Source organism: Colius striatus, chromosome 3 (assembly GCF_028858725.1).
Source record: "Colius striatus isolate bColStr4 chromosome 3, bColStr4.1.hap1, whole genome shotgun sequence".
In the NCBI taxonomy this organism is placed as follows: Eukaryota; Metazoa; Chordata; class Aves; order Coliiformes; family Coliidae; genus Colius; species Colius striatus.
Window position 1 is genome coordinate 64,344,859 of NC_084761.1, and position 27,365 is coordinate 64,372,223.

The following is a 27,365-nucleotide window of genomic DNA, read 5'->3' on the forward strand; positions in this document are numbered from 1 at the left end:
TTTTATTTTAGGCAAAGTTTGCAGGGAAGAAATACGAAAGTCGCTGTGGTTTTGATTCAGAAGAAAACACCATTACCTCCAGGTACTAGAAAACTGTGCGCAGTTGTGGTGATCTCATTTTTCAGAAGGTTTGAGGGACTGAGCTGACTGTCATTTGTCATGTTATCTGCAGTCGTAATACAGTGTCACGTGCATACATTGAATGCATTGTGGCTGCAGGAAAGTATACAGATGGGAACAAGTGCTCAGGGTAGTTGACCTTAAACATTTGATATTTTTATCCTTCTTCAGTCCAAGTCCATCTGTTCATATAGGATCAAAAATGGCTTGCTAGTGTAATACATATGACTTACCTTCTTGTAAGTAAGTTGCATTTTAAACTTTACTTGTAATCAAGAAAAGCTGTAAAAGCAAAGAGAACTGAAGAGGAAGGGTATTTGGTACCTACAAAAGCTTTTTGGTTTAGCTGAGTTTTAATTGATAAAATTGTGAAGTGGAGCTGTGAAATGTGGCATGTTTTAACCTTATGCTTCTGTAGAGCTGCTGCTTCAGCTGTAGCTGTTCACTTTCTAGTGTCTGGCAAACTGATTTTTTGATTTGGTTGGGGTTTTTTGTCCTTTCAGTTGTATACATTTGTCTTTTCTGGATGCTCTTGTATCTCTCAAGGCAGAGGATATTTAATTCTGTGAGATAGATGAAAAACTTATGCCATACTTTTAGGCTGTTACTAGCTAAGCCACTCCTAGAAAGTTTCAGCAATGTGTCCTGATGGATGAATCATGTAGTACTCTGAAAGAAGAAAGAGACAGAATGTGGCCTTAGTTTTATCTGTAGTAGACTTCTGCATACCTTGTACTGGTCAGGCTTTTAGAGCTAGTTTGATGTTGCAGCACTGCATGCTGCTTACTTGTGCTTTCCTTGACTTCACTAGGGGAAGATGTTATTGCATCAGAGAGGGCAGCGGCTTTATGTAATGCTTGTGATCTTTCTGGAAAATCTCTCTTTGTGCTTCCACACACTGATCATCTTGTTGGTTATATTATAAGGTAAGTGACTGCAGAACACTGTTTTGATCTGTTTACTGATCATGAGTGAGTTCACACGACACTAGGCCTGCTGGCAATGAGTGAGGTACACTTGTCTCAAAGAGGGAAAAGGAACCTTGCACAGGAATTAGTATGATTCATTGAAAGAGCTTTAAAATAGATTTGAAGGAGGGAAGGGCTAAAACCAGGCTCACTACAGACAAGCCTGGGGGCAGCATGCTAGTGTTTCAGGGATGGTGTTCTAGCAAGGTCCTTCCAGTCTGCCATCTCAGTGGGGGTGGGGGATGAAGATCCACGGGGCAGCAAAGACATGAGGGTTATTAATGTACTAGAAACTATGGAAACGCCTGAGAACAGTCACATAGTAAGTCGGGCTTCTCTCCCAAAAAAGGTGTCATGATCAAGAGCCCATCTGAAGTGCATCTCTACACCAATGCATGCAGCATGGGCAACAAGCAGCAGGAGCTAGAAGCCATTGTGCAGCTGGAAAGCTATGACTTAGTTGATATCACAGAAACATGGTGGGATGACTGACACAACTGGAGGGCTGCAATGGGTGGATACAAACTCTTTATAAGGAATAGGCAAGGAAGGAGGTGTGATGGGGTCACTCTGTATCTTCAGGAGTGTTTTAACTGTCTGGAGCCTGATGATGGTGATGATGGGGTTGGAGGTTTATGGGTAAGAATCGGGGAAGGCCGACAAGGCAGATATGGTGGGAGTCTGTAATAGACAACCCAACGAGGATGAAGAGGCAGACAAAATATTCTATGAAAAACTGAGAGAAGTCACAATCACCAGCCCTTGTTCTTGTGGAGGACTTGAGCTTATTGGGTTTCTGCTGGAAATACAACACACAGAGGAAACAGGCTAGAAGAGGAGAAAGCCAATTAGAGAAAGCACCGTACTAGACCTGTTGTTTACAAACAAGGAAGGGCTTGTGTGTGATGTGATAATTGGATGCTATCTTGGGCATAGTGATCATAAAATGAGTTTTTGATTCTTGGAGAAGTAAGAAGGAGGCTCAACAGAACTGCCACCTTGGCCAGAGAGCAGACTTTGGCCTTTTTAGGAAGCCGATTGACAGAGTTCCTTGGGAAGCAGTCCTGAAGGGCAAAAGGGTCCAGAAAAGCTGGATGTTCTTCAAGAAGGTTATCTCAAAGGTGCAGGAGCAGGCTGTCCCCATATGGTAAAAGATGAGCTGATGGGCAATAAGACCAGTCTGGCTGAGCAGAGAGCTTCTGCTGGAGCTTAAGGGGAAAAAAAAAATTATGACCTTTGGAAGAAGGAGCAGGCAACTTGTGAGAACTATGAGGTGTTTGAGAGATTATGCAGGGAGAAAATTAGATGAGCCAAAGGCCAACTGGAACTTAATCTGGCTACTGCTATAAAAGACAATAATAAAATGCTTCTATACGTACATCAGCAACAAAAGGGGCTCTAAGGAAAATCTCCATCCTTTATTGGATGTGGCAGGAAACATAAGTGACAAAGGATGAGGAAAAATGCCTTCTTTGCCTCAGTCTTTAATGGTAAGACCAGTTATTCTTTGAGTAACCAGCTCCCTGAGCTGGCAGACAGGGACAGAGAGCAGATTGAAGCCCTCATAATCCTAGGGAAAATGGGTGTGTGTGACCTGCTACACCAGTGAGACACATACAAGTCTATGGGTCCAGTTATGATCCACCCAAGGGTGCTGAGGGAGCTGGTGGAAGTGCTGACCAAGCCACTTTCCTTTATCTATCAGCAGTCCACTGGGGAGGACTGACCAGCTCACCGGGGAGGTCACAGTGGACTGGAGGTTGGCAAATGTGACAGCCATCTACAAGAAGGGCCATAAGGAGTATCCAGGGAACTACAGGCCTGTCAGCCTTACTGTGGTACAAGGAAAGGTTATGGAAGAGATCATCTTGAATGCCATCACAAGGCACATACAGAACAACTAGGTGATCAGGCTTAGCCAACATGAGTTTGTGAAAGGCAGGTCCTGCTTGACTAACCCGATCTCCTTTTGTGACAAGATAACCCTCTTAGTGGCTGTGGATTTTGTTTTTGTGTATTTTAGTAAAGGCTTTGATGCAATTTCTCACAGCATCCTCTAGGAGAAACTGTCTGCCCATGACTTGGGTGGACCTACTCTGAGATGGGTGAAAAACTGGCTGGATGGCTGGGCTCAGAGAGTCATGGTGAATGGAGTTAAACCCAATTGGTGTTCCCCAGGGCTCAGTGTTGAGACCAGGTTCTTTAATTTCTTTATCAATGATATGGATGAGGGGATTGAGTGCACCCTCAGTAAACTGGTAAATGACAGTAAGTTGGATGGGAGTGTTGATCTGCTTGAGGACAGGGAGGCCGTACAAAGGGACCTGGACAGACTGGATCAGTGGGCTGAGGTCCATTGTATGAGGTTGAAGAAGCCAAGTGCCAGGTCCTGCACTTGGACTATAGCAACCCCATGCAATGCTATAGGCTTGGGGCAGAGTGGCTGGAAAGCTGCCTGGAGGAAAAAGACCCAGGTTTGTTAGTTGATAGCCGGCAGAACAGGAGCCAGCAGTGTGCCCAGGTAGCCAAGAAGGCCAATGGCATCCTGGCTTATGTCAAGAAAAAATGTGGCCACTAGGACTAGGGGAGTGATTGTCCTTCTGTACTCAGCACAGATGAGGTCACACTTGAATACCATGTTTGGTTTTGGACCTTTCACAACAAGAAAGTCATTGAGGTTCTGGAGTGTTTCCAAAGAAGGGCAACAACACTGGTGAAGGGTCTGGAGGACAACTCCTATAAGGAGTGGCTGAGGAAACTGGAGTTGTTTAGTCTAGAGAAAAGAAGGCTGCGGAGAGACCTTATGACTCTATAGCTACCTGAATGGAGGTTGTAGTGAGGCGGGTGTTGGTCTCTTCTCTCAAGCTGCAGGTGACAGGACAAGAGAGGATGGCCTTAAGTTGCACCAGGGCAACTCAAAAGAGTTGTCAAGCAGTGGAACAGGCTGCCCAGGGAAGTGGTGGAGTCACCATTCCTAGAGGTATTTAAAAAGACATGTAGATGTGGCACTTGGCAACAAGGTTTAGTGGTGGATTTGAGTTTATGGTTGGACTTGATGATCGTCAAGGTCTTTTCCAACCTAAATGATTCTGTGATTCTAATGGAGCTGTTGAGAGATCTGATTGTTTGGGATGTCTGTGACATGGCACACTTGTCATAGACCAGCAGTAAATATTTTCTCTGTTTGCTGGAATTCTTCAGGTTATTCTGCAACCTGATGAGTTACACACAACTTCCCTTTCTCTGTGAGGTTGAGTAATGACTGTCAGACATGTTTCTTTGGAAGAAGCATTGTTAGATATCCTAAGATATTCCCTTTCTCAAGTCCAGCAAAGTGGGTTTTTCTGCCTCTTCAGTGACTTTGGCCCTGCTGATTCTAAATAATTTTTCCTACAAATACTTTGTTAGGTGTAACTATATATTATCAGGTCTATACCTTTTCCCCCCACTCACTTATGCTTAAGTGGCATTTATCTGTTTGCAAGTATGTCTTTGTCACTTTTTACATTTCTTGAGCTTTTTGTTTTAACATTTACAGGAAAGAGCTTCAAATAAATTACAAAGGCTTTTGAAAGTGGAACAGGGAAGGGAAGAGTCTTGTGTAGACATAAGATAAAGGGCTCAAAATAAGGCAAATCATTATTTTTATTAAAATCAGTTTTAATTTTTCCAGATATGCTCAGAGAGAGGAGGAGTCATGGTCTGAGAGACTTAATTCTTCCTGCTCTCACCTTCCAATTATATATGAACTGTGAAGTTCTCAACATAAGCTGGTGCTGTTACTGTGTCCATGTCACCAGAATTGATCAAAATAAAGTAACTGTTACTTCTAGTTTTTCAGATTTTACTCAGTGCTAAAGAAGGAATGTTTACTGTGTGTTAACTAGCATAAGCCTTGGCAAACTGCGTATCGCTGCGTTTTCATATGAAATTTGCAGCTGTCTCCAAGTTTGAAGATAAGACTGTGTCATTAGAGGTTAATAGCTCTTGATGCACATTTAAAAATGTATTTTTGGGTGTACAGTCGTGTCAGAATTCCTGGTATCTTTTGGTTTGACGTTTATCATTGAGGTTTCATCATAGGAAAAGAGGCTAACTTTTTTATTTACCCTTTGGACTGGCTTGTCTCTTTTTCACAGCCACAATACAATGCTAAAATAAATATTTTAGGTAGACTTAATTTATCTTGTCTTCCTATTCTGACTGAACTCCTAGGTAGCAATTACTGTCCATTAGACTGCCTTGTGGTTTTCATCACCATTCTGTCTTGTGGCGAGCAGAACACAAGTTGTGAGCTGCCTAGTCAAAGTCTGCAGTGATTCCTCTCTTAGTCAGGTCACAGAACTGGTACTTTATCTCCTGTGTGCATCAGTGCTATTGACTGTATTCCTTTCCTAGATTCTGGTCCTGTTCTGGTTGATTTTATGCCATATAGTTTGACCATACAGCATATACTTCTTAGACCCTCCTCCAACTCATACTGTATTCGATATTTTTGGCCTCTTTGTCTTTCTCTTCTCCCTGTGACTTGCTGTTGGGCTAATTATCTTGCAAACAGGAGTCTGTTAACTCTGCAAACTGGGTAGCTATTGATGTTTGGACAGAATGATGAAACCTAGCCTGTGCTCTCATGGTGTTAAATGCTGCCATTTTTTCCTTCCTTCTCCTGCCTACACAGTCCAGCGAATAATATCTTGATCTATTCAAACTTATCCTAGGATCCTCAGCAAGATTTACTTGCTTTGACTGAGGCATCTCTCCACTTTCTGTTGCCTTGCACAATCTGAATAACTTATCCTCAGACTTTCTTACATTAAATACCAGAGATGTTTTCATGAGAATCTAATATATAAAGCTCTCAAACCTGCTTGTTCTACTTCATACTGCCCCTATGTAAAGTCTGGTATTAAGAGTTTGGGTGTTTTTCTGCAGACTCTTACCCTGTGTGGTAATTTACAGACTAGTTTAGTAGTCCCTCAAGCTACTTTTGCCTAAATTAAGCATGCTTAAAAGTAATGGAAAACTTCAGGATTTCTTTGTATATGGGAGATACTTAGTGAAACTTATGAGCAACTTTGTTGCAGGTTGGAAAATGCTTTCTATGAGCATGCACAGACTTACTATTATACAGAAATAAGAAGAGTTAAATCTCATAAGGAGTTCTTGAACAAAACCACCCATCAGGTAATGTTACCCTATTTTTTAAATACTGTGCGAGTTACGGCATGCTAAAACATGAAAATAAGGGTTGTTTCTTGCTGAAACACTTACCTCCTTGCCTCCAACTTAATGTGTTCTCTCAGTATAAAAAGTAAATCTGTTTTTATTTTCTACAACTTAAACTTTGATTTTGATTTGGTTTGTTCTTAGATTTATCCGACTGCCTCGCATCTTCCTTGGAGGAAGGGCTCATCCCAAAAATGAAGATCTCTGATAAAAAAAACCACAAAAGCCTTTAGTTATTTATATGATTTTACCTGTTTAAATGTAGTATCTTGAGAAATTTCCTTTAGACACTTGATTTGTCTCTTTTATTTTTGCTTTTCAAATTGTTAAATCTCTGTAAATCTCTGCTCAGACACTCAATGTTCTGTTGCAGTTGTCAGCTTCCTCCTCTTGGAAGCTGGGATTCAAGTTTTGAGCTCCAAACCAACGATCAGCATTGTTGGTGTGAAGATTTTGGGGTGTTATAAATCCTCATCCCTGTTCCAGGGTCAGAGGCTTGGAACAGATGAAATCTGTTGAAGGATCACTGCTGCATCATGGTGCCAGAGAGAACTATGAGGAAACAGTTGTGTAGTCATTTTTTTGTTCAATATTATGTCGAGCTCTGAAATTTATCACCTATGTCTGCTTTGTAGGTAACAGGTATGTTTGGATGTTTGTGAATGACATACACTGGTTATGTTTTGCAGCTTTTATTTGTTAGACACCAGTTCAAAATAGCATTCTTCAATGAGCTGAAGCAGGATACGCAGAATGCTCTCAAGTAAGAGTCATGTAATCTTCTCCTACCCTCTCTACCCCAAATTACTGCTAAGCCAAGGCTATGTGATAAATATTTTCCTGCATCCAAGATTATTTAAATATGTATATAAGGATTGAGTTCTTCACTTGGAAGAACACTTATTGAAAGGCTGTTCTGTGCTGTTGGCAATATTGTTCTTAAATGTTATTATAGTGTAAGATTTAATTCTAATTTAAGTATTCCTGCTTAGAAATTACAGAACTGCCTATAATCTTGTGCATGAATTGAGGGCTCATGAAACAAACATTCTGGAAATCAAGACCATGGCAGGATTTATAAACTACAAGGTAACCTTAACTAAAAAAAAAATAGTTGATGCACCTTTAACATTTAAAGATTTAGAAGTTCTATTTTATATTGCTTTTAAGGTTATGGAGTTAGAAACAGCTGTCAGTGGAATACCAGTTCCTCAGACTTGCAAAGAATTCTGAATTGCATACAAACGATAGATCCTTAGCTGAAGTTTGGGAGTATCTTGAAGGAGTATCTTGGAGTTCATTTGAGATGCAGTCATCTGAAAGACTCAACTCCCTTTCACTCTCTGCAGGGGGAATGATTTTTTTGTTTTTTCATTCCATGTTACTTGAATATTTTTGTCGTCTTGCAAAGCTTAAATCAGTATAGTTCAGTTACTGCTTCTTAGGAGGAGAAAAATAACTGCAAATCAGACCATAATATTAGAATGTTTTGGGGGCTTTTAGGTAAAACTATCCCACCATTTACCGTAATTCTGAAGTTGGATGCCATCAAATTCCTTTTGCAGACTGCAGGCTTCAAAGATGATCATCTTTCTGGTGGTTGTGCGGTTCTGTCTTGAACTTGTCTGAGTTTTGCACCCCTCCATTGATGACCTGAGGGAGAAGGGGAAGAAAAATAAAATTAGATGAAACAGAGAACCACAAAATTTCAGTTGTTGTGATTCACATCTGTTTTTCTCCCTCTGTTTTGGTGTTATTTGAGCTCTTTGGAAATACCTTAAATTAGTCTGGTTTTTTTTTAAGTAGTATTATTTGGGGGAATTTTTTAAAGCTAATCCTTAGTAGCCTAACACAGCCATTTTCCTTCTTATTTTAATCTCTTCTAGATCTGTCGCCTCTGTTTTCAGCATAATACTCCACTGGATGCAATTGCTCAGTTCAGGAAGCATATTGACTTGTGCAAGAAAAAAATAGGAAGTGCAGAGCTGGCTTTTGAGCATGCTGCCTGGATGTCTAAACAGTATGTGGTTTTGCTTAGTAATATTTCTGGTTTAGTTCTTGTGTAACCTTGTGAGTTCACTGTTTTACTTGTCGAGGCAAGATACAAATTCTGAGCTGTTTGAGAAAGATACACTAGATCATAAGAGCTATGTGCTGTTTTTCTGCTTTGAATTGATTATTGACCACTCCTCTCTGGGAATGAACAGAGTATGGATAAATGCAGCTGTAGAACTTAAATGATACTTCTCTGAAGTTTTGCATCCGTCTTAAGACTAACCAGAACTTTGAATTGAAATGTACTTTTGTAGTTCAAATTGCTGTTCAATACATAATCTTGGCTATGATTTTTTTAATAGGTTTCAGGCTTTTGGTGACCTGTTTGATGAGGCAATTAAGCTGGGACTGACAGCAATTCAAACTCAGAATCCAGGTTTCTATTACCAACAGGCAGCCTACTATGCACAGGAACGGAAACAGCTAGCAAGTATGCTTTGTAACCATGATGTAAGTTGGGAGGGGAGGAAATGCCTTGCCAATAACCAGATAGTAAATTAGCTAATATTTTAGTCTCAGATGGTAGAGGAATAATCTGTAATATGTGTAAATTAAATCCAAGGAAAAGAAATGGGGTTTTGTTGCTTACCAACTTTACAAGTATTTGTTATATGTTGGAAAAGTTACTCCAGAACAACTGAATGATTATTAGAAATAATTTTGACATGCTTTTAAAATACTCTTTAAAAAAAAAAAGTAGTGTACTTTCAAAATCTCTGGATATTTGAAAGTGTACTGGTTTGCTTTTCCTGTATGTTTCTCCATCTATGTGCTGCATCTGGTGACTTACAGGACACAAACGAGAGTGTTAGTATTAGGGAGTGTGTGTATGTGGAGGTGGGTAGTTGCTGTCGTTTTGGATTCTTTTGACACTCTCCTGGAAGTAAAGGTTGCAGGATACATTGATCTCTGCAATCAGTGAAACACACGTGCTAATTAAGTGTAACTAGTTTCTAACTGACATGTCCCAGTTACTTTTAAATGTCTTTGTTGCTATTGGTGCTCTTTATTTTTTTTATTTTCAGATTACGTTGTTAGGAACTAGTTCTTAAAAGGATTGCCCAGTTGTTCATTAGCAATATTTGAGGCCAATGAAAGTGATCAAAGCAGGATGTCAGACTCAATGAAAAGTGTTTACATGTTTGGGTTTCCTGAAGTACTGTTTTTGTACAGGTGGCTGGAAAGGTTATAAGTTTTAAAGCAAATTTCTTCTTTTCTGTGCATGTGTACTGGAGCATCAAATCACTTTTAATGCTTCAAAATGAAACATGAACCCTTTTTTGTGCTTATATTTGCCTGAATTTACAGTCCTCTGTGATATATCCCAGTCCGGATCCCCTGGAAACGCAAACTGGAGTGCTTGACTTCTATGGGCAAAGACCGTGGCGGCAGGGCGTATTGAGTACGTTTCCGTGTCTTCTATCTGTGGAGTGCAGACAGCCTTCTGTAGCTGCTCATCCTGCCAGCTGACTTAGTGGGCAGCAGCATGTCATCGCTTTTCCACCCAGACAGACAAGGGGCTGGGACCTCACCCGCTTGTTGGTTGGTGGTACGACTGGAATGGCTGTCGGTCGGAAGTTCAGGACATGTGTTTGGTCTCTGTAACAAACAGGAAAAGAAACCTCAGCTTTATGTAGGATCAGGCCTCTGGCAAAGTTGCACAGAAGCTCTGCTGTTGTTTTCTGTTGCTACCTAAGCTACATGTAATCAGGGTGCTGCAGGCATGCCTGACTGCAGTGACTTACATTCCTGGGAAGAGAAGTTGGAGCAGTGCATACACCAAAAGTAACCATGTCCCTCAGTGCAACTGTGATAAATTCCTCCTGCTATCCATATGGTATCTTGTCAACTGTAGACAGGAACTCATAACTTCTTTTTTTCTGAATGGATTGAGAGGATGATATGACTAGATTTTAATCTAAGAAAGGAATTTGTGAGTTTCCTATTGAGGAGGATGTTTTTTCAGAAATTCAGACTTTGAATGCACAACTTTGAACTATGTATAAATACACATGCAGTTCTGAGGTGATCATTGGTTGAGTGCAGTTTTGCTTCCCTTTTTCCCTGTCCATTTGTTCTCCTCCATTCTCTGCATATTCTTTCAGCTTTGTATTGCTGCCTTCTTTTAGAGACTTTATTTTGTTTACTGTAAATATAGTACTATCTAGTCTCTTTTATCTTCAGGTTTTACTAATTTAGATAGAATGATAGAACCTACTGATGAAGTTAAACAGTTTAATATGAAACTTCTCTTGTTAATATATTGAGGTTTTTTAGTTCCAGCAAGAGTTTATAGTCTTTTAAAGCCCTTTACAAGTCTTCATATATTGACATTCTGTACTACTAGAGAAACATAAGCTTAAATCCTTACTTGCGATCAGGTAGGAAAAGGGCTACAAATTTATCTTAACATGGGCCCTTTAAATATTAATAGAAGGAGTCAAAAGATTAGGTTATCTTACTGTAGTTTGCTACTTTTGGGTAGCTTCAGATAACTACTTTGAAAGAAAAGGCAAGATACTTGTTCCACAATTTTCCTTCTAGAACAAGGATGATGAATGAGTTCTAAAAGCAGTTCTCCACATCCTAGGTGAAAGAATGTTTGAGTGTGCTTCAGCTGGAGCTTGCATTGCATATAGCTCAACACATAAAAGAGTTCCCTTTGGGTCTGGACAAAATTCCAACGTAATGGATTTTTTCATTGTTTTCTGCAGGCTTTGATCTTTGTGATCCTGAAAAGGAGAAGATGGGGATTTTATCCCTACAGTTGAAAGAGAAAAATGTCCTTCACTCAGTAAGTCTTACTCTACAAAAAAAAAAAACCTGTTTGCTAACATTATCCTAATTTTTGCATATAATGATATCAGTAATGGTTTCATTGCTAGGAACTAATAATCACTTTGTTGAGTAATGCTGTCGCACAGTTCAAGAAGTACAAGTGTCCAAGAATGAAAAGTCATTTGAGTGAGTATAGATAATCAGATACATTTTTAAAAAATGAATTTTGCAAAGTCTTTCTGTATTGATCTGGAATACTTTGGTGTGTGTTTGTTTTTTTAATCAGTGGTTCAAATGGGAGAAGAATATTACTACGCTAAAGATTATGCCAAAGCTTTGAAGTGAGTACCATCCTACTTTTTCATGTGCTATTCTTCTCTCTGAAACTCCGTGTCTTATTGCTAGGGAATAATGTTGGAAGCTCATCTGAGAGGCTCTTTGTACCTGGATTTAAGCACAAACTTTGGAGTCTATGAATTCCACTTCTATTAAAGAAAGCAAAACAGATAATAACTGTCAGTTATTACAGTAAAAAAACTTCCTGCTGTAAGGTATTGCTGTGGTTTAACCCCAGACAGCAACTAAGCAGCAGGCAGCCACTCACTCACTTCTCCACTTCCCAGTGGGATGGGGAGGAGAATTGGGGGGAAAAAAATATAACCTGTGGATTGAGACAAGAAGAATTTAACTAAAATGAAATAATGCATAGCAATAACAATAAGAATATATTGGGATAATTGTAGTGCAAAGTAGTATAGCAAAAGAAATAACCCAAGAAAGACAAGTGATGCCCAATGCAATTGATTGCCACTCACTGAATGATGCCTGAGCAGTGATCTGCCCATCCCCACCAAATCCCCTCTGTTTATGTACTGGGCATGATGGTCAATAGTATGGAATAGCCTTTTGGCTAGTCTGGGGCAACTATCCTGGCCATGGTTCCTGAGAGATTTTTGTACCTCTTCACTGGCAGTGCATGGGAAACTCACAAGGCTTTCACTTAGGATAAGCAATGCTTAATAGTAACTAAAACATCGGTGTGTTATCAACATAATTCTCACACTAAATCCAAAACACAGCCCTGTACCAGCTACTGGGAAGAAAGTTAACTCTCTCCCAGCTGAAACCAGGACAGCTGTTGTGGGGATTTGCCTTATTGGGCAAATATTACTTATTTCTAGCTCAGATTGAGTGCTGTTTTCTCTCTTTCCCCCAGAAGTGATTTCTGAAACCTGCCTGCTACTGCAATGAGAATGGAGTTACATTTAAGTACAGACTTCATAAACATAAAATTTTAAACATATATAAATGTAGCTGATCTTAATTTTTGTTTATATACCAGAGAATTAGCGAAAGGGTTTGTTTTTGTTGGCATAATTTTCTGCTGTTAATGACTGCGGAGCTGGGAAAGCTTAGTGCTGGGGTACAGCTACCATCTTTTCTGAAGTATATCTCTTACACGTAGTTTCTTAACTTTGTACTTTTAAGGGGAGACAGAATCAAGGTCATGATAAGTAGGAGTTTCACAATGTTTTTATTAAATATATTTCTGAGATGACATGTTACAAAGGGAGTATTTTTAACATAGGAGTGATTACTGTTGTTACAAGGTGAGTGGAAGCTACATGGAGGAGAGAAGATGGGCTGGGATAAAGCAAATCAATTTGTATCGAGCCTAACTTTTAGATGAACAAGCATTTCTTGTTTAATTTTAGGTAGATTTTTCTAAAGTGGGCAGGAACTTGTCTTGAAGACTTTAAATGAAATTTACTTCTCTGCTTTGCTATTAATAGCAAATATTACTGACTATTAAGGCAGACAGTTTCTGCCTGAAAAGGATTCATGTGTATGTTGCTGTAGATTTTTGAAACACTTGAAGGGGGCAGGAGGATAAGGGAGCTTAAGGAACATTAAAATTCTTCAGTTTGGAAGGGGACTTTATAATGGGGTTTTCTAAAACTTAAGTGTAAAGTGTATTTTTAATGCAATGCTGGACTAAAACTCTTCTATCCAGTTGCTGTTTTGCTAGTTCTATACAATTGCTAGTTTTGCTAGAGACAGATGAGTTTTCATGTTCTCTGGTGAAAATGGTTCTAGTCTGAAATAGAAAATTCATGGAATAAATGTTTCTCTACAATGATTTCATGCTCTTTTCAGTAAGTCATTGCCATTTGTGAACACTATACTTCTATATTCACTAATCTTCACTAATACAAATGCTAGATTGATTTTTGCATTAATGATGATAAATTGAGCTTCTAAAAATATTCATGTGTGTAACTGTTTTTCTCCCAATTCTACTGTGTTGCAGGCTCCTGGATTATGTTATGTGTGAATATCGCAGTGAAGGATGGTGGACTCTACTCACTTCCATATTGACAACAGCTCTCAAGTGTTCATATCTGATGGCCCAGATAAAAGATTATATAACGTACTCTTTAGAGCTACTGGGCAGAGGTATTCTTTTAAGAAGTATACTCTGTCTATTCAGAAGAATTAAAGCACATGTATTTAGAAGTCTGACAAATCGTTGTCAGACTCAGTGCTTACAGTACTTCATAGAATTTGACTACAAAGTAACTGTAAACCTGTGCTGAAGTTTTACTACCTTCTCTCATATGCTGGAAGTACAACTTTCTTGCTCTTCTACTATAAAATTCATTGCATTCAAGTAGACTGTGTCAGGATATCTGAGGCACAGAGCTTTGTTTGAGACTGTTCAAATAATGTGACAGAAACTCCTCAAGTTTTGGGATAGGGAAGAGCTGTTACACAGCTGAAGGGGAAAAACATTTTTCCTAATAAGTAACAAAGCTAGCACTTTTTTTTTTAACTTTAAAATCCCAAATGTGCTTCTCAGACTTTTTACTAGAACTCTGCTGATGAAATGTGCTTATGGTATGTTTTGGGGTAAAAATGTGACATAGGGTAGCTGCACATGAATAACAGAAGCACCCTGCTTTGTACTGTATCTGTTACTTGGCATTGCATAAATAATCCTTTTATGCCCTAGATTGTTAAGAAATACCACTGTTAAGGTAAAAAATGGGTTTGCATCTTCTGTTAGCTAGCCAGGCTACTCTGCTTTGTATTAAACAGTAGCCAAGGACACAAACCCACCTTTCCTAATCTTCAAGAGAAGAGTGCTTACTTTAATTAGTTCTTTTTTCTTCCCATCACTTTCCCTAGTTGTTTCTGCTAATATCACCTGAGCTTGCATCTTTGCAAGCTTTTCTACTGTTTCTTCCATTTTTAAAAGGTAACTAACAAGAATATATAGGCATTATTCTCTTGGGATTTTCCTCCAGTAAATTATGAAGTGCTTGTCTAACCACAAAATATTGTACTTGGTTCAAATGGAAGGATGAGAAAACACTTAAAATGGAAGAAGTTCTGAAAACTGAATGAATCCTTCATTACTGCTAGATGTATGTTAGATTTTTTAAAAAACAACTTAAAGAAATATTTCCTTTAGATCACATCTCTCAAAAAACATACAGTGGGGGAAAAAAAAAGAAAAGTAAGAGGCCTTGCCTCTGTTTTGTAACCTCTGGTTTGGTTCTGTTTGCAGCATCAACTCTTAAAGAAGATCAGAAATCTCGAATAGAAAAAAATCTAATAAAAGTTCTAATGGTAAGTGGCAAAACTATTACCCTTGTAAATAATCTTGAGTGATCAGTGTTTGATAGCTTTCTTGTATTTGTAGTCTTTCTTATATTTGTAATCTTCTGTTTGGATCCAGAATGAAAGCCCTGATCCTGAAGCTGAATGTGACGTTGCTGCTGTGAAAGCATCACAAAAGTTGTGGACTGACCGTGTTTCCTTGGCAGGCAGTAATGTTTTTACAATAGAAGTCCAAGATTTTATACCATTTCGTAAGTATGAAAACAAATTTACACCAGACTATAAATTTCAATGTAGTTATATCTTAAAAATAACTGTTTTGGAAGATAATCATGAAGTGCGTATTAGAGCCAACAACAGTGAAGCTCTTGTTTCAGCATTACTCAGCTCTTCATCTAAATCAGTGAGAGAAGCCAGTGGTCTCTTATCCCTGATATGAATTACTAAAGAATTGCTTGTTTTTTTAAATACTTTTGCCACTCTGTGCTTTGAAGTAAGATTCTGAGGAAAGAGAGCAGAAGATCTTCAAAGTAGTACTCCCCAAAGTAATACTGTCCACAGGGCGCATGAGTGAGCGTTACCTACAAAAGAAATGTGTCTAAGTGTGTGGGATTACTTTTTTTTTTTCCTGCTGGATGTCTGCCTCTCCTCTCTTCTGCAAAGGTTTTGGCCAAGTACTAAAAAGTGGCTTTTTGTGACCATGTTAGTAGCCAAGTCTGTCCCACTTACTTCCAATGCAAAATTTTTAGAGTATACACAGAACAACCCTTACCACAATTATTTCAAGAGTGTTTCTGGAATTTGTTGTAGTTTGTATTTAACCAGCTCCTTTCGTTTTGTTTGTTCCTTTTTTTTTTTTTTCAATTCCAGTGCAGTGCAAGGCAAAATTTCTTGCTCCTAGTTTTCATGTTGATGTTCCAGTGCAGTTTGATGTATATTTGAGAGCCGATTGTCCTCATCCTATCAGGTTTTCAAAGCTCTGCATCAATTTCAATAATCAGGTAACTGTGTTTTATCTCTGACCTAGTGAGAGAAGCTTATCATAAGAATGGAGTAATACCTATTAGTGATTTTAAACACACCAAAAAGTCTGACTAGTATATTGGTACTGTGATATAACTCATTTTAATATCTTATTTCTCCTGATGGTTCTGCATTAAGTTCCATTAATATAATGGGTATCTTGTGCGAAGGAATTGCATTGTAATTACTTGCTAAGTCTAATTGAAATAATGTCAGAAGTAGCAAGAACCTAAGTAGCGTGATTTGGTAACAGAGAGCCTCAATATTTGCTATGTTGCCATCTCTAAAGATGTCTTGAGTCTGGATTTATGAATGTTTTCCACACTCCTCCATTGCAGGATTACAACCAATACTGTGTGGTAGAAGAAGCCTACCAAAAAAGTGATATTCTAGAACAGTCATCACAAGGAACAATGTGCTTAGTCCCTGGCAAAACTAGAAAGTTCACTTTTAAATTTGTTGCAAAAACTGAAGACGTAGGGAAGAAGATTGAGGTTTGTCAATTTGTTTTAACATGTTTCTTACTGATGCTTACAAAGAAATCGGAATGACAAAGCTGCCTCTAATCTGGCACCAGTTACTAACGTCACTCTGGTTCCAGATGTTTGAATTCTTAAAACTAAGTACTAAATATAAGAGTAAAATATTTGACAATGCTAGAGCAAAAAATTCTTGAAAAACATTGTCACAAAAACTTGAGTATTGCTTCAGGTCCTGTGGCTGGGGTTTGTTTTGGTTTTGTGTGGGTTGGTTTGGTTTTTAATATGTGCAACACAAAAAAAGAGGGGGAGAGGGATGGTGCAGCACTGTGGAAGGGTAGGAAACTACAAAATATTACACTGAACACACATGAACCTGGATAACTTTCCCATCACTGTTTCATTAAATGAAATTCTGGAGTGGTGAGGTGTCTTCAGTCTGAAAAGGCACCAGAAACTCTTTGACAATAGACATTTTTATTCTGCCTTTATATGTTGGAAAACAATATTCTTACAGTAGGGGATTTGAAGACAAAGTTACCAATACATGTTTAAATTTGTGTATTAGATCACATCTGTGGATTTGATTCTGGGAAGTGAATCTGGCCGATGTGTGATTCTGAACTGGCGCGGAGGAGGTGGGGATGCTGCTTCATCTCAGGAAGCATTGCAGGCAGCACGGTCCTTCAGGCGAAGACCCAAGCTTCCAGATGATGAAGTGCACTGGGACAGTTTGACTATTCAGGCAAGCACTATGTGAGTAAAAACTTGAAAATAAACATAATGTATCATTGTGAGTCTCCTGTCAAGTTCTCAGTGCTCTGCCTGAAAGAGGAAGAAAGGCTCATCTGAGCTTCTTTAATATGAGTTTTTTAATATGCCTTTGTTTAAGTGGTGATAAGATGGGTACTATCTTAATTCTTCAGGACTTCTGAAGCTCCAGATAGCTAGAAGTATAAAAAAGGTTTTCGTTGATCTCTGAGCCTACTGAGTATGCTTTAGTTCTCCTGACCTGCTAGGCAGACCGTTCCCAAATTTTTGTGCAAACTAGGTGGTGTTATTCTCCTACAAAAGCCATTGCACAAACAAAGAATCCTCAAGAAACTATGTTGTAAAGTAATAATTAGTAAATAGGCTAACAGTAATTTAGATACATTCAGAAGAATTATATCTGTTGAGGGAGATACTTTTTTTTCTTTCCTGGCAGAGCATCAGAACCATTAAACCCTTACTGCTGGCATTGCAAACTGGTTTTGTAGAATTGTGGAGTCTCACGTCCTACTTCAATTGTGAGAACTCTTTTAAACTATATACTGGTTTAATCTCCTTTAAACTAGGCTTAAAAACTTGTTATTTAGGAAGCATACAATAACTGAGTCTTTTTTCTTAAAGGATCATTTCTAGAGTGCCAAACATTTCTGTTCAACTCCGTCATGAACCTCCTGCCCTGACTAATGAAATGTATTGTTTGATTGTGACTGTCGAGTCACATGAGGATACGGTGGCCAAAGATGTTAAGCTTACAGCTGGTTTAAAGCCAGGTATTTGGGGTTATTTTCTTTTGATCCAGCAGTCTCCTAATTGACTCTTTGGTTTTGATGCGATGCGGAGCAATACAGTAAATGTCTCTCCTGTGGTAGTTAAGAGCCGAAGTAATGTGAAGATGAGGAATGATGAGAAGAACAGACTCATTCATAGCTTCCCAGACACTCATAGCTTCCCAGACAGAGTTGTGCTCTCGTACATGCAAGATCAGTGTGAGCTTGCTGATTATATTAAAAGAACAACTGAAATTTGACACTTCTTTTATAGGGAAAGTGATACATTTTTTACAGTTGCAACTCTCTGGCAAGGTGTGGCTTGTTTTGCTTTGAAAGTTATCCCAGGTGAGACTGCAGTAATGCCATTATTCTAGTCAGCCTCTGACTGAAAAATGGTGTCATTTAACATCCTAATATTTGGTTTTATATATTTAGAACACAGATTTGAAGAGCATTTTTAAAGAGATGTAAAACCATTAAGCCATGCTTTTGAAAACAAGAATCACAGAACAGTAAAACTTCTCTTTTACGTAATATAGATTACCAAAAAAAATTTGCATCACATAACTGTGTTGCATTTCTTACATGGTAGGGAACATGTAGATATGATTTCTGATATTGAGGCTTGGGGTTTTGTTTTCTGGCTTAGCTGAAACAAAAACTTTGCAAAATGTGAACCCTCTGACTTGGAAAACTTAAGGTGGTGTCAAATCTACCCTCTGCTGGTACTTTTGAAACATTCCCTCAACCAAATGAACACATTAATTCCTCATGCATTGCTTTCAGATGAGTATCTTGTTAGTTTTAGTTACTGCTTTCATGCTTCAGTGATGTAAGCCTGTGGGGATATGAAGACTGTTTTTAATCCTAGGACAAGATGCCAACCTGACTCAGAAAACTCAGGTGACTCTTCAGGGAACAGATACATGTGATGACTCCTTTCCTGCACTGCTTCCTGATATCCCTGTAGGAGACTTGCAACCAGGGGAAAAGGTGGAAGCTTAAAACCTTGTTTTTGTATTGCACTTAAGAAAATGGGGGTCAACTGAAAAAGACTTACAGGAGTGAGAGGAAACTAAACACAGGAAGTGTGTTTACTTTCAGATATATCTGAACCAATAAATGAGATACTTAGGACATATTTTACCTATTGTTTCCTTGTAGTTTTAGTGTTTCCTCTGCTGGATTCCCTTGTGGACTAAATTTGGGAATAAGATATATTCTGGGATTAGTGATACAGCTGAGAGGAAATAAATAAGAAGGCTAATCTCAAAAGTCAATTAAAGGCACTGCCTACTGGACAGTGGACGGTAATAGTCACCAAATGGCATTCAGCATGGTAGGGGATCAGATATGCAGATGTTGCACCAAAGCAAAATTGCAACTGGTAGATTAGAGGTTGGGCATATAATTTACTACACAGTAGTGATGTAAAGTGGCAGATGAGCATCACTAGCAAAGCAGCTGGAACTGTGCTACTCTAATTAAAAATGTTCCCTGCATGATTAAGGTGATGCACCTTTAAGGTGTTCTTTCTGGTCAAAGTCATCCCCATTCTATTGTTGTCTTCCTGGACCAAGTAAGATCATAAGTTTTGAACAGCTCTAGGCCTAATTAATGTGACTTATGTATAGCTGGGCTCATACAGTCTCTTTTATTTTGCAGCTGGAAAAACCAATATACATTCGTTGTGGAACAGTTGGTGCAAGGATGTTTCTGGTTTATGTCTCTTACTTGATCAACACTATTGTTGAGGGGAAAGAAATCCTCTGCAAGTGTCACCGGGTAGGATGGAAAGATGCACCAATTGCTGGGGATACATTCATGAAATACAAGAAATAGTCTCAGTCTGAAGGCTGTAATTCCAAGTCTCTTAGAAGCCTCCCAGTAGGCCAAAAAAAGTGCTAAATCAGCAGTATGGTAGCCCAATTTAGGGGGAGCAGTTTCGTAAGTTGAATCAGAGAAGTTTTCTATATTCATTCTTAAAGATACATTCTGCCCTGGGGAGGACTTATTAAAATGGCAGTTAAAAGTGACTTCACATTAGTAATTTTTGACATCAATAGCCAGGCCTGAAACTGCATGTAACTTTTTTTTCCCTTCTTCCACCTTTTTTGTTCCCTATACAGGATGAAACTGTAACCATAGAAACAGTATTTCCTTTTGATGTTGCTGTCAAATTTGTCTCCACAAAGGTATGCAAAAGTTGCTGATATTTTGGAATCACAGCTTGCAGTTGTTGCACCGTGTTTAGTTGGAAATAGCCAGAGCTTGTCTGTCTTGACAGTTGGAGCACTTGGACAGAGTATTTGCAGATATACCATTTCTGCTGATGACAGACATCCTGAGCGCTTCCCCTTGGCCTCTCACTATTGTTACCAGCCAGCTACAGCTGTCAACTTTCATGACCCCGGTAGATCAACTGGAATCTTATGTGGAGAATGGTAAGTTTTCTTAGATTATGCTCTCTATCAGAGGTTACTTCTTGCATAAGCTGAGAGTAAGAAAGGGCAACATTTTTAAGCAGCCTTTGTTTAGCAAACTCTAAATAGAGGAAAGTTGCTTCATACTATAGTTGCTTGCTAGAACACAACTTGGATAGCAATATGCTTCAAACTGTAGTTCTTCACTAGATCATGCAAATAGACTTTAATGATAGATGGTAACCAAAATTCTAAATATAACAAATATGAGGGGAAAGCACCTGAAAGTACTGCTGAAATGCAACTTCCTGTATATCTACATGCAAAGATACTCAGTGTTTCCAATGTTTGAGCTATGCACACCTTCTGGAATGCAAACCCTTTGCTGTGTGATAGAGGGAGCATCCAAAGTGATCCATGTCCATGGTTGCAGTCATGAAACTGAAAAGTGTCAAATTAGACAGCTAAGGCTGTAAAGAACAATTAGAAGTACACATCTTTTTTTTTATGCTAACACAGTTAGAAGTATGTTGGCTTTAAGGTCAAATAAATGGAGCAATTTGTAGCAGAACTCATCCTAAGTCTTCCAACAAAACATTGTCTTTGCATTTGCTGTGCTACAGATGTGTATGTATTCTATCAAAACCAGGAATAAAATGAGGCAGTCTGGCTGGCTGCCTGATTGTGGGACACTGTGCGCCTATGTAATCAAGGACTTGCAAGGTTCTAGTTCCTTTGTGGCTTTGAGGGTTACCTGGCAAAAATAGCCACTTATTTCCCAGGCCTCTTAGTCTTCAAACTATGAGATTTCATCTTCATCTCTGCCACCTTGTGCTTCATGGCTTCTGGTTGATCCTCCTAAAGAACTAACTCTCTCAGATACCAGCTATTCATCTCTCCACTGTTTAGTTGTTTTTCAAGACTTATTCAAAGTTAATTATTAGTCTTTATTAACACAAACATCTATTTTCTTAGTACTTTTGGAATTTTTTTAATTGCTCTATAAGTGAAGAGATTTTTTTGGTTGTGCTTTTGTTCTTTTTTGTAGGGCTCCTTTTATCGCATTCAAGTGCAAGGAGAGGAAAAAAATGAGAGTGGAAACATAAAACCAGTAGATTTTTCTTTTCTTCTCTCTCTTCCCCACCTCTAGTCCATTTGGGTGAAGAGGAGAAATGTCCATGTTCATTTACATTTTAAAACATAAGAGATGCCTTATGCTGATGTCTTTGGAATTTACTGTGGGAGAAGTGTAGAATTTGAACTGGTGTGATTTTGCATAGTTCTCTGTGTGTGTGTGTGTTTGTATGAACTCTAAATTTGCAATGACTTGTTCAGTGTGTACATGAAAGACCTCACCATGCCATTCAGAAGCTAAATACATTTGTCATATTTGTATATGTCATCCTTTCATATATTGGGATGCTTTTCAGTCTTTATTGAGTTTATATATTATGTAGGTATGCTTTGCACTTGAGATGACTTTCTGTCTGAACACTTGTCATGTTCGATTTTTGGACTTGATGGCTGCAGCAGTAATGATTATGCTTTGATTTTAAACAAAATCTTGCTGATAGTTGTTTTACAGACAGGTGAGAGTGCCAGTGAGTGCTTTTGCCTTCGATGTCCTCCAGTTACTAATGCTAGTGGTGTGGCAACTGGATGTTACATCATTTCCTGGAAGAGGTGAGTATCTCTTGGCCCGGATGGGGAGAGGAAATAAGTTGGTTTGATTTTTGGGATGATGGTGAGTTGGGTTTAGTTTGGGGTGGGGGAGGTTGGCCTTTTGGGTTTTGGATCTTCTTGTAGCAAGCACTAGACTAGACTTTGGACCTTAGTAATTTCTGCTTAGCTTGTTAGACCTTTGATTATCTCTGAGTGATGTATGTATTTGAATGTTATGTGGTTATGGTTTTAGCATTCCATGAAGTTTTCTTCTTTGTAAGATCTTGGATCAATTATGAAGCTGTGTTGTCACTTCCTGTTTTCTCCAGTCATGAAATACTTCCCTTGAGAAGCCAAGTTAAAGGAATAGCTTTGTGACAGAAACAAACTGATTTTTAAAATGGGAAAACTAACTGCCTTCCCACCCTAGACTGTGGGTTTATGTATTCACTTAGTTCTCAAAAACAAATGTTGAGGCGTATCTTTCTTCCAGTTTCCTTTTATTTCATTTTGGAGATCTTTAGTTTTCTTACTTGCCTTTTGCTATTTTATCTCCATGCTATGGTACTTTTATTGCTCACTTCAAACTATCCATTTAAAGATTTGCATTTTTTCGTTTTACCACAGAAATTCTGTGACTTTAGTCACGTATAAGTGATGTTGTTTTGTGTACTCACTTGATGCTGTGTGTTGTATAACTTGACTTTCTCCTGCAGAAGTTCACCTGTGGAAAGTGTCCCCGTTGTCAGTACAGTCATCACACTGCCACATGCGGTCGTAGAGAGCATCCCCCTCCATGTTAGTGCAGGTAATGTTCATTTGGCAATGTACACATTCCAGTTGGAATTTCTAGAACTGGCAGTTTTACAGTTTTCCAGCATCCAGAACTTGCACTTACTTTAGCAAAAGACAGAAAACTGATGCTGGATACCATGGAGCTAGTGAAAGAAGCTGTATCATCACTCAGATTGCCTCAAGCCCAGCCCCTCTTTCCCCCTATCTGTTCAAGGGAGGAGCTGGAAGGTAGTTACACGAGTACATTCTCTTAAAAGCTGTCAGCTCCTTGACCAGTGTTAATGGCAGCACAGAGGCCAGAGTTGGCTCTGCTGGTGCTACCTTTCCAGTAGGTTTTTTTAGATGTCTCTGGCAAGAATTGTTCTATCTACCCGTGCCCTGACTGCATCCCAGGAGAGAAACAGCTGGGAGAGTTGGAGGTGCTTGCAGGAAGATGAGCTGTTTCTCCCCTGGCACTTCACCTGCATAAGATCAGAGAGAAAGTGGAAACTTTACTGAACACACAGAATTCCTATGCTTTCCTAGCTTCACCTGCATTTCTACTGATGTTCTTCCACCATCCTTTCCTGTTACACTTTGAAGGAGCTTCCTCACAGTATCTGATAGGGTTTTGCAAAGCTGAAAATACCCACCAGTAAGCAAAGTGAGTTCCTAGTTAGTATTATTGGACCATGTTAGCAGCTGGGGGGTTTGTAACTAGATGTTGAACAAGCATTACTAGAAAGTTGTAATGAAGTTCTGTTCTTTAATCTTTTTTCTGAAAGGTCTTGTCAGAAAAGTTTTAGATGCCTAGTTATTGCATCTTTCTTCAAACTTTTCACTGTTCTTTGGTAGATTTCTTTAAGTATGGAACTTTTAAAACGTGTTTTGCATTTGAGATTACTTACTTTCTTTCCAAAGATCTGCCATCATTTGGTCGAGTCCGAGAATCCCTACCTGTCAGGTATCACCTGCAAAATAAGACCAACTTGGTCCAGGATGTGGAGGTGTCGGTGGAACCCAGTGATGCTTTCATGTTCTCTGGCCTTAAACAGGTACAAAATTGTCACATGTACTGACTGTACTGGCTTATCTGGTTGTGAGGAAGATGTTTGTTAGACTGACAATGATGCATGCTCATGTTATAGGTGTTAAACGTAAGAGTTTAACTGGAGCTGGAAGGCAGCTGCATTCTTTCCAACATCAGAAAGTAAATGGTGTATAAATGGAAAGTAAACAGCAGATTGCTTTTGGTCACAGGACTTATTTATCTTTGTGGCTTTTTTCTTCAAGATCCGGTTGAGAATCCTTCCTGGCACGCAGCAGGAAATGTTGTATAACTTCTATCCCCTGATGGCTGGGTATCAGCAGTTGCCATCTCTTCATGTTAACCTCCTGCGATTCCCAAACTTCACTAATCAGCTGCTCAGACGGTTCATACCGACACACATTTTTGTAAAGGTAAGACTGTGAGGAGTGCCTTGTCTTTAAAGGCTTCCCGTGGGGCTGCTTGGTTTTTGAGGACTACCAGTCCAGCTCTGTTTAAAGCTGAGTGGTTTTGATCTCTCATTTTAGTTTTAACACTAAAATGGCCAGCTTGTAACAGAGTTATTTGCTTTGAAAAGTCTTGAGCAGTACATTGTGTGGTCAACAAAGAGATTTCTTAAATAGGTGCTTGGTTACAAGTTGATGAACTAGCTGAATATGCTTAGCCTGTCGCTGTTGTTCCATGTCTCACTCTGTAAAAGAGTTTCAAAGTTGTCTGTATTTTGAGTACAATGGAGTGAGCAAAATGTAATTAAATATTTTATTGCCATCATTTGTAGTACTTCTGGCGAAAAGTATTTGAGTAAGCCATATGACTGGGTTCAGAAATACTGTGGCATTCCACACCTCCCTAAATAACTTCTAAAAACATATCTTCTCTGTGAATCACTCAGTCTAGGGTTTGAGGTGTTTTTCTGAAGTGGTAGAACCCTGAAGACAATTCAATCATGTTATGAAAAATAGATCATAGGCTTCTTCTGACTTTTTTTGTGATTTAAGTGATTCTTAAACAATGCTTTCTTATTCCACTGCTGCTGCCCCCAGAGTATTTTATTGACTTATTAGTTGGACTCTTAGCAAGCAGGGAGCCTGAAGAGTTTGTTTATATGACTTGAGATGGACTTGTTCAGACATCTATAATCCTGTTTCCAGGAAACAGGCCTGGCATTCTTTCAAGTTTGTTTTAGCCAAAAGAGATGGGTACAACTCTCTTTTTGCATATGCTGTCAATCAGTGGCTCTTCTAGATCAGTTGTCAAGATGTCCTCTTAAGTCAATACCAAAGGCTTTTTTCCTCAAAAGCTTGGTGTTTCCAGTGCTCCTGTGGAATCTCTCACGCTTCAGAAATCTTTGCTTTTGCTTTGGAGTTGTCAGGACTCATAAAACTTTATTATAAGGAGGCTTTTTCTTTCAAACTTCCTGCTCTATCCCATCCCCAGTGATTCTGCTTAAAACTCCTCCATGAAACTGTCAGTCTCATTCCTGTTTTTTGGCTCAAATTACCAGCTTTTTGTACTGCAATAAAACTCTGAGCTCTGGATCAGCCTAGCCTCGTGCTCAGTTGTCCAAATGTGCACAGAGATGCTCTTGGCATTTAACAGAGCAGTAAGGAGCTGGGGCCTCTCCCAAATACTTGCTGGGCCAAATTGAGACCTCTGTGTTTGTGCTGTAAGTAAGGATAGCTTAATGTCACACTCTTGTGCTAGAGCTACATTGATCAACAGAACGTGTTGCAAAGTGAGTTTCCTAACAGCCTTAGTCTTTCCAATGTGTGGAGGATGTTCTGGGTTTTGTTTTGGTTTCATTCTGTCTTTATTTTCTTAAAGCCTCAGGGTCGTCAAGCAGATGATAACTCGATTGCAGCTGCGTAACCTCGACACTTGTACCTCTGCACTTGAGGAAAATGGGACCTTGCACAGAATATGAAAATCTCCCTTGGGAAACATGGCTTTGATCAAACTGGAAGAATTAAATTGTATCCTACATTGCAACTCTTTTCAGAACTAAAATAAATGTGGAGAAAAATTGGTGCTTAACAGGAACATTCTTTTGAAGTTACCTTTAAATATCAAACTCTTAAAAGTATTATTAAGGCATATTCAGTGTCTTGTGTGAAGAAACACTAATTCATCTGCACAAAACCACGATACTTTTTCATCATTTACAGTAAGTTCAAGTGCAAAGTTTGTACTTGCTGAGACTTACAAGATGGAAAATTATCATCCTTTACAGAAGTTTGTTCTGTGCCACTTATGTTGAGGGCAGAGCAGCGCGTGCAGTAGCAGAGTAAACTGCGACTGGTTACGTTATACCATTGGATTGGAGCAGCTTACTAGTTCTTCAGAAGCATAGATCTCAAAGGCACTGTTTCTCCCAAGTAAGCCAAATGCCTAAATTTGAATTCAACAGCACCTAGTCTTATGAACAGAGAGATTCACTCGTAACAGCTAGACTATCCAACCTGAAGCTGAGAGGGTTTCAGGTTATTGTAACACATACAGCTTCAAGATTAAGGATATGTCTTGGTAGTCTCCTGCTGTGTGAATTTCAAAGAATGGACATCCTACTCTTGTACAGCTCTGGATGAACTGATGTTTAAAATACAGTAAATGGTGTATATAAAAAAGAATGCCTTGTGAAAACTGCAGTTGTTTAACTTTCTAAATAATTACATTTTGATCGCTTGGGAAATACCTTATTTATTGTCAAAGTGAAGTTCTAATAAACAGCTTGTATCAGAGTATTCTGAAACTGTGTCCTTAATCACATTGTTTTCACAGCTGTTGTTTCCTAACTCTGCTCTGTCTTGTGGGCTGATACAGTCATTTATGGCACTAAAGTCCAAAATAACAGCTGTAATACTTGAAGACAAGCATTGGAGAATCATGTAAACGTTCCTTACCGGTGAAAGGACTGTAGGCTAATTGGCAGTCCTGAAAATATATGCATGAGCATATACAGCTTTTCCATGGAGTGCAGATGTAGTCATATTTTGAGGTTCTTTCCACTTCGGAGCAAAAAACAACTGACAAACCACGCTGGGAGGAACAAACAAAACCTTCCTTACTCTTTGCTTAAATATCATGAACAATGTGGCAGTCACAGCATAGGTGTCTACAGGTGTCTTTTTTTTTTGAGTGGAAAATAGATTTCATTTCCAGATTTTTTTTTCTCTTAGGTTAGACACTCAGATTACAGCAACTCTGGCACCTCTGCTGCTGCTTCTTAAGACATGTTGATGCAAGTGGTGTAAGTGTTGGGTGGTGAACTGGAGTGCCTTCCCCCCACCCCAAAACGGTCTGACAGCAAAACAGTGATTTGCATTCCTTTGAGGAAGGGGAGGGCATAAAAAATGCTTTCATGGTTGCAGTGATATTGAAGTCTTATGTGAATTGTGTAAATAGACTTCTTAAAATGATGAGAAACGTAAGAACTATATGAAAATAACATAGAAATACAGAAAATGCAAACTTATCTCACACTGCAGGAGGAAAAGAAATATTTGCCACTTTGCCCCAGTTGTAATTTCTTTTTCATTTGCAAAGAGGTTTTTTTCTCTGTTTAGTGTGATCTTATTGTAGCTGTAAATGCTGCAAAGATTTTTGTCTTAGTTGTCTGTAAAGTGCTAGGCACACCTTTTATGCTA

The 27,365-nt window shown here is 38.9% G+C and overlaps 1 protein-coding gene across 1 annotated transcript in view; it reads left to right on the plus strand.

The window, feature by feature from the left end:
* Positions 1-26,459, plus strand: part of TRAPPC11 (trafficking protein particle complex subunit 11) — a 28,571-nt gene extending 2,112 nt beyond the window's left edge. The window contains exons 3-29 of the mRNA XM_061993102.1: positions 12-82; positions 932-1,046; positions 6,173-6,272; positions 7,004-7,077; positions 7,307-7,403; positions 8,201-8,334; positions 8,672-8,819; positions 9,678-9,771; positions 11,084-11,163; positions 11,255-11,333; positions 11,434-11,488; positions 13,459-13,604; positions 14,719-14,780; positions 14,890-15,022; positions 15,642-15,772; positions 16,133-16,288; positions 16,842-17,029; positions 17,666-17,814; positions 18,686-18,807; positions 19,480-19,599; positions 19,944-20,009; positions 20,102-20,258; positions 21,812-21,920; positions 22,616-22,707; positions 23,595-23,728; positions 23,967-24,134; positions 25,546-26,459. Of these exons, the coding sequence (XP_061849086.1) occupies positions 12-82; positions 932-1,046; positions 6,173-6,272; positions 7,004-7,077; positions 7,307-7,403; positions 8,201-8,334; positions 8,672-8,819; positions 9,678-9,771; positions 11,084-11,163; positions 11,255-11,333; positions 11,434-11,488; positions 13,459-13,604; positions 14,719-14,780; positions 14,890-15,022; positions 15,642-15,772; positions 16,133-16,288; positions 16,842-17,029; positions 17,666-17,814; positions 18,686-18,807; positions 19,480-19,599; positions 19,944-20,009; positions 20,102-20,258; positions 21,812-21,920; positions 22,616-22,707; positions 23,595-23,728; positions 23,967-24,134; positions 25,546-25,590 (3,025 nt within the window). The 3' untranslated portion in view covers positions 25,591-26,459. The remainder of the gene's footprint in view (positions 1-11; positions 83-931; positions 1,047-6,172; positions 6,273-7,003; positions 7,078-7,306; positions 7,404-8,200; positions 8,335-8,671; positions 8,820-9,677; positions 9,772-11,083; positions 11,164-11,254; positions 11,334-11,433; positions 11,489-13,458; positions 13,605-14,718; positions 14,781-14,889; positions 15,023-15,641; positions 15,773-16,132; positions 16,289-16,841; positions 17,030-17,665; positions 17,815-18,685; positions 18,808-19,479; positions 19,600-19,943; positions 20,010-20,101; positions 20,259-21,811; positions 21,921-22,615; positions 22,708-23,594; positions 23,729-23,966; positions 24,135-25,545) is intronic.
* Positions 26,460-27,365: the final 906 nt, after the last annotated feature.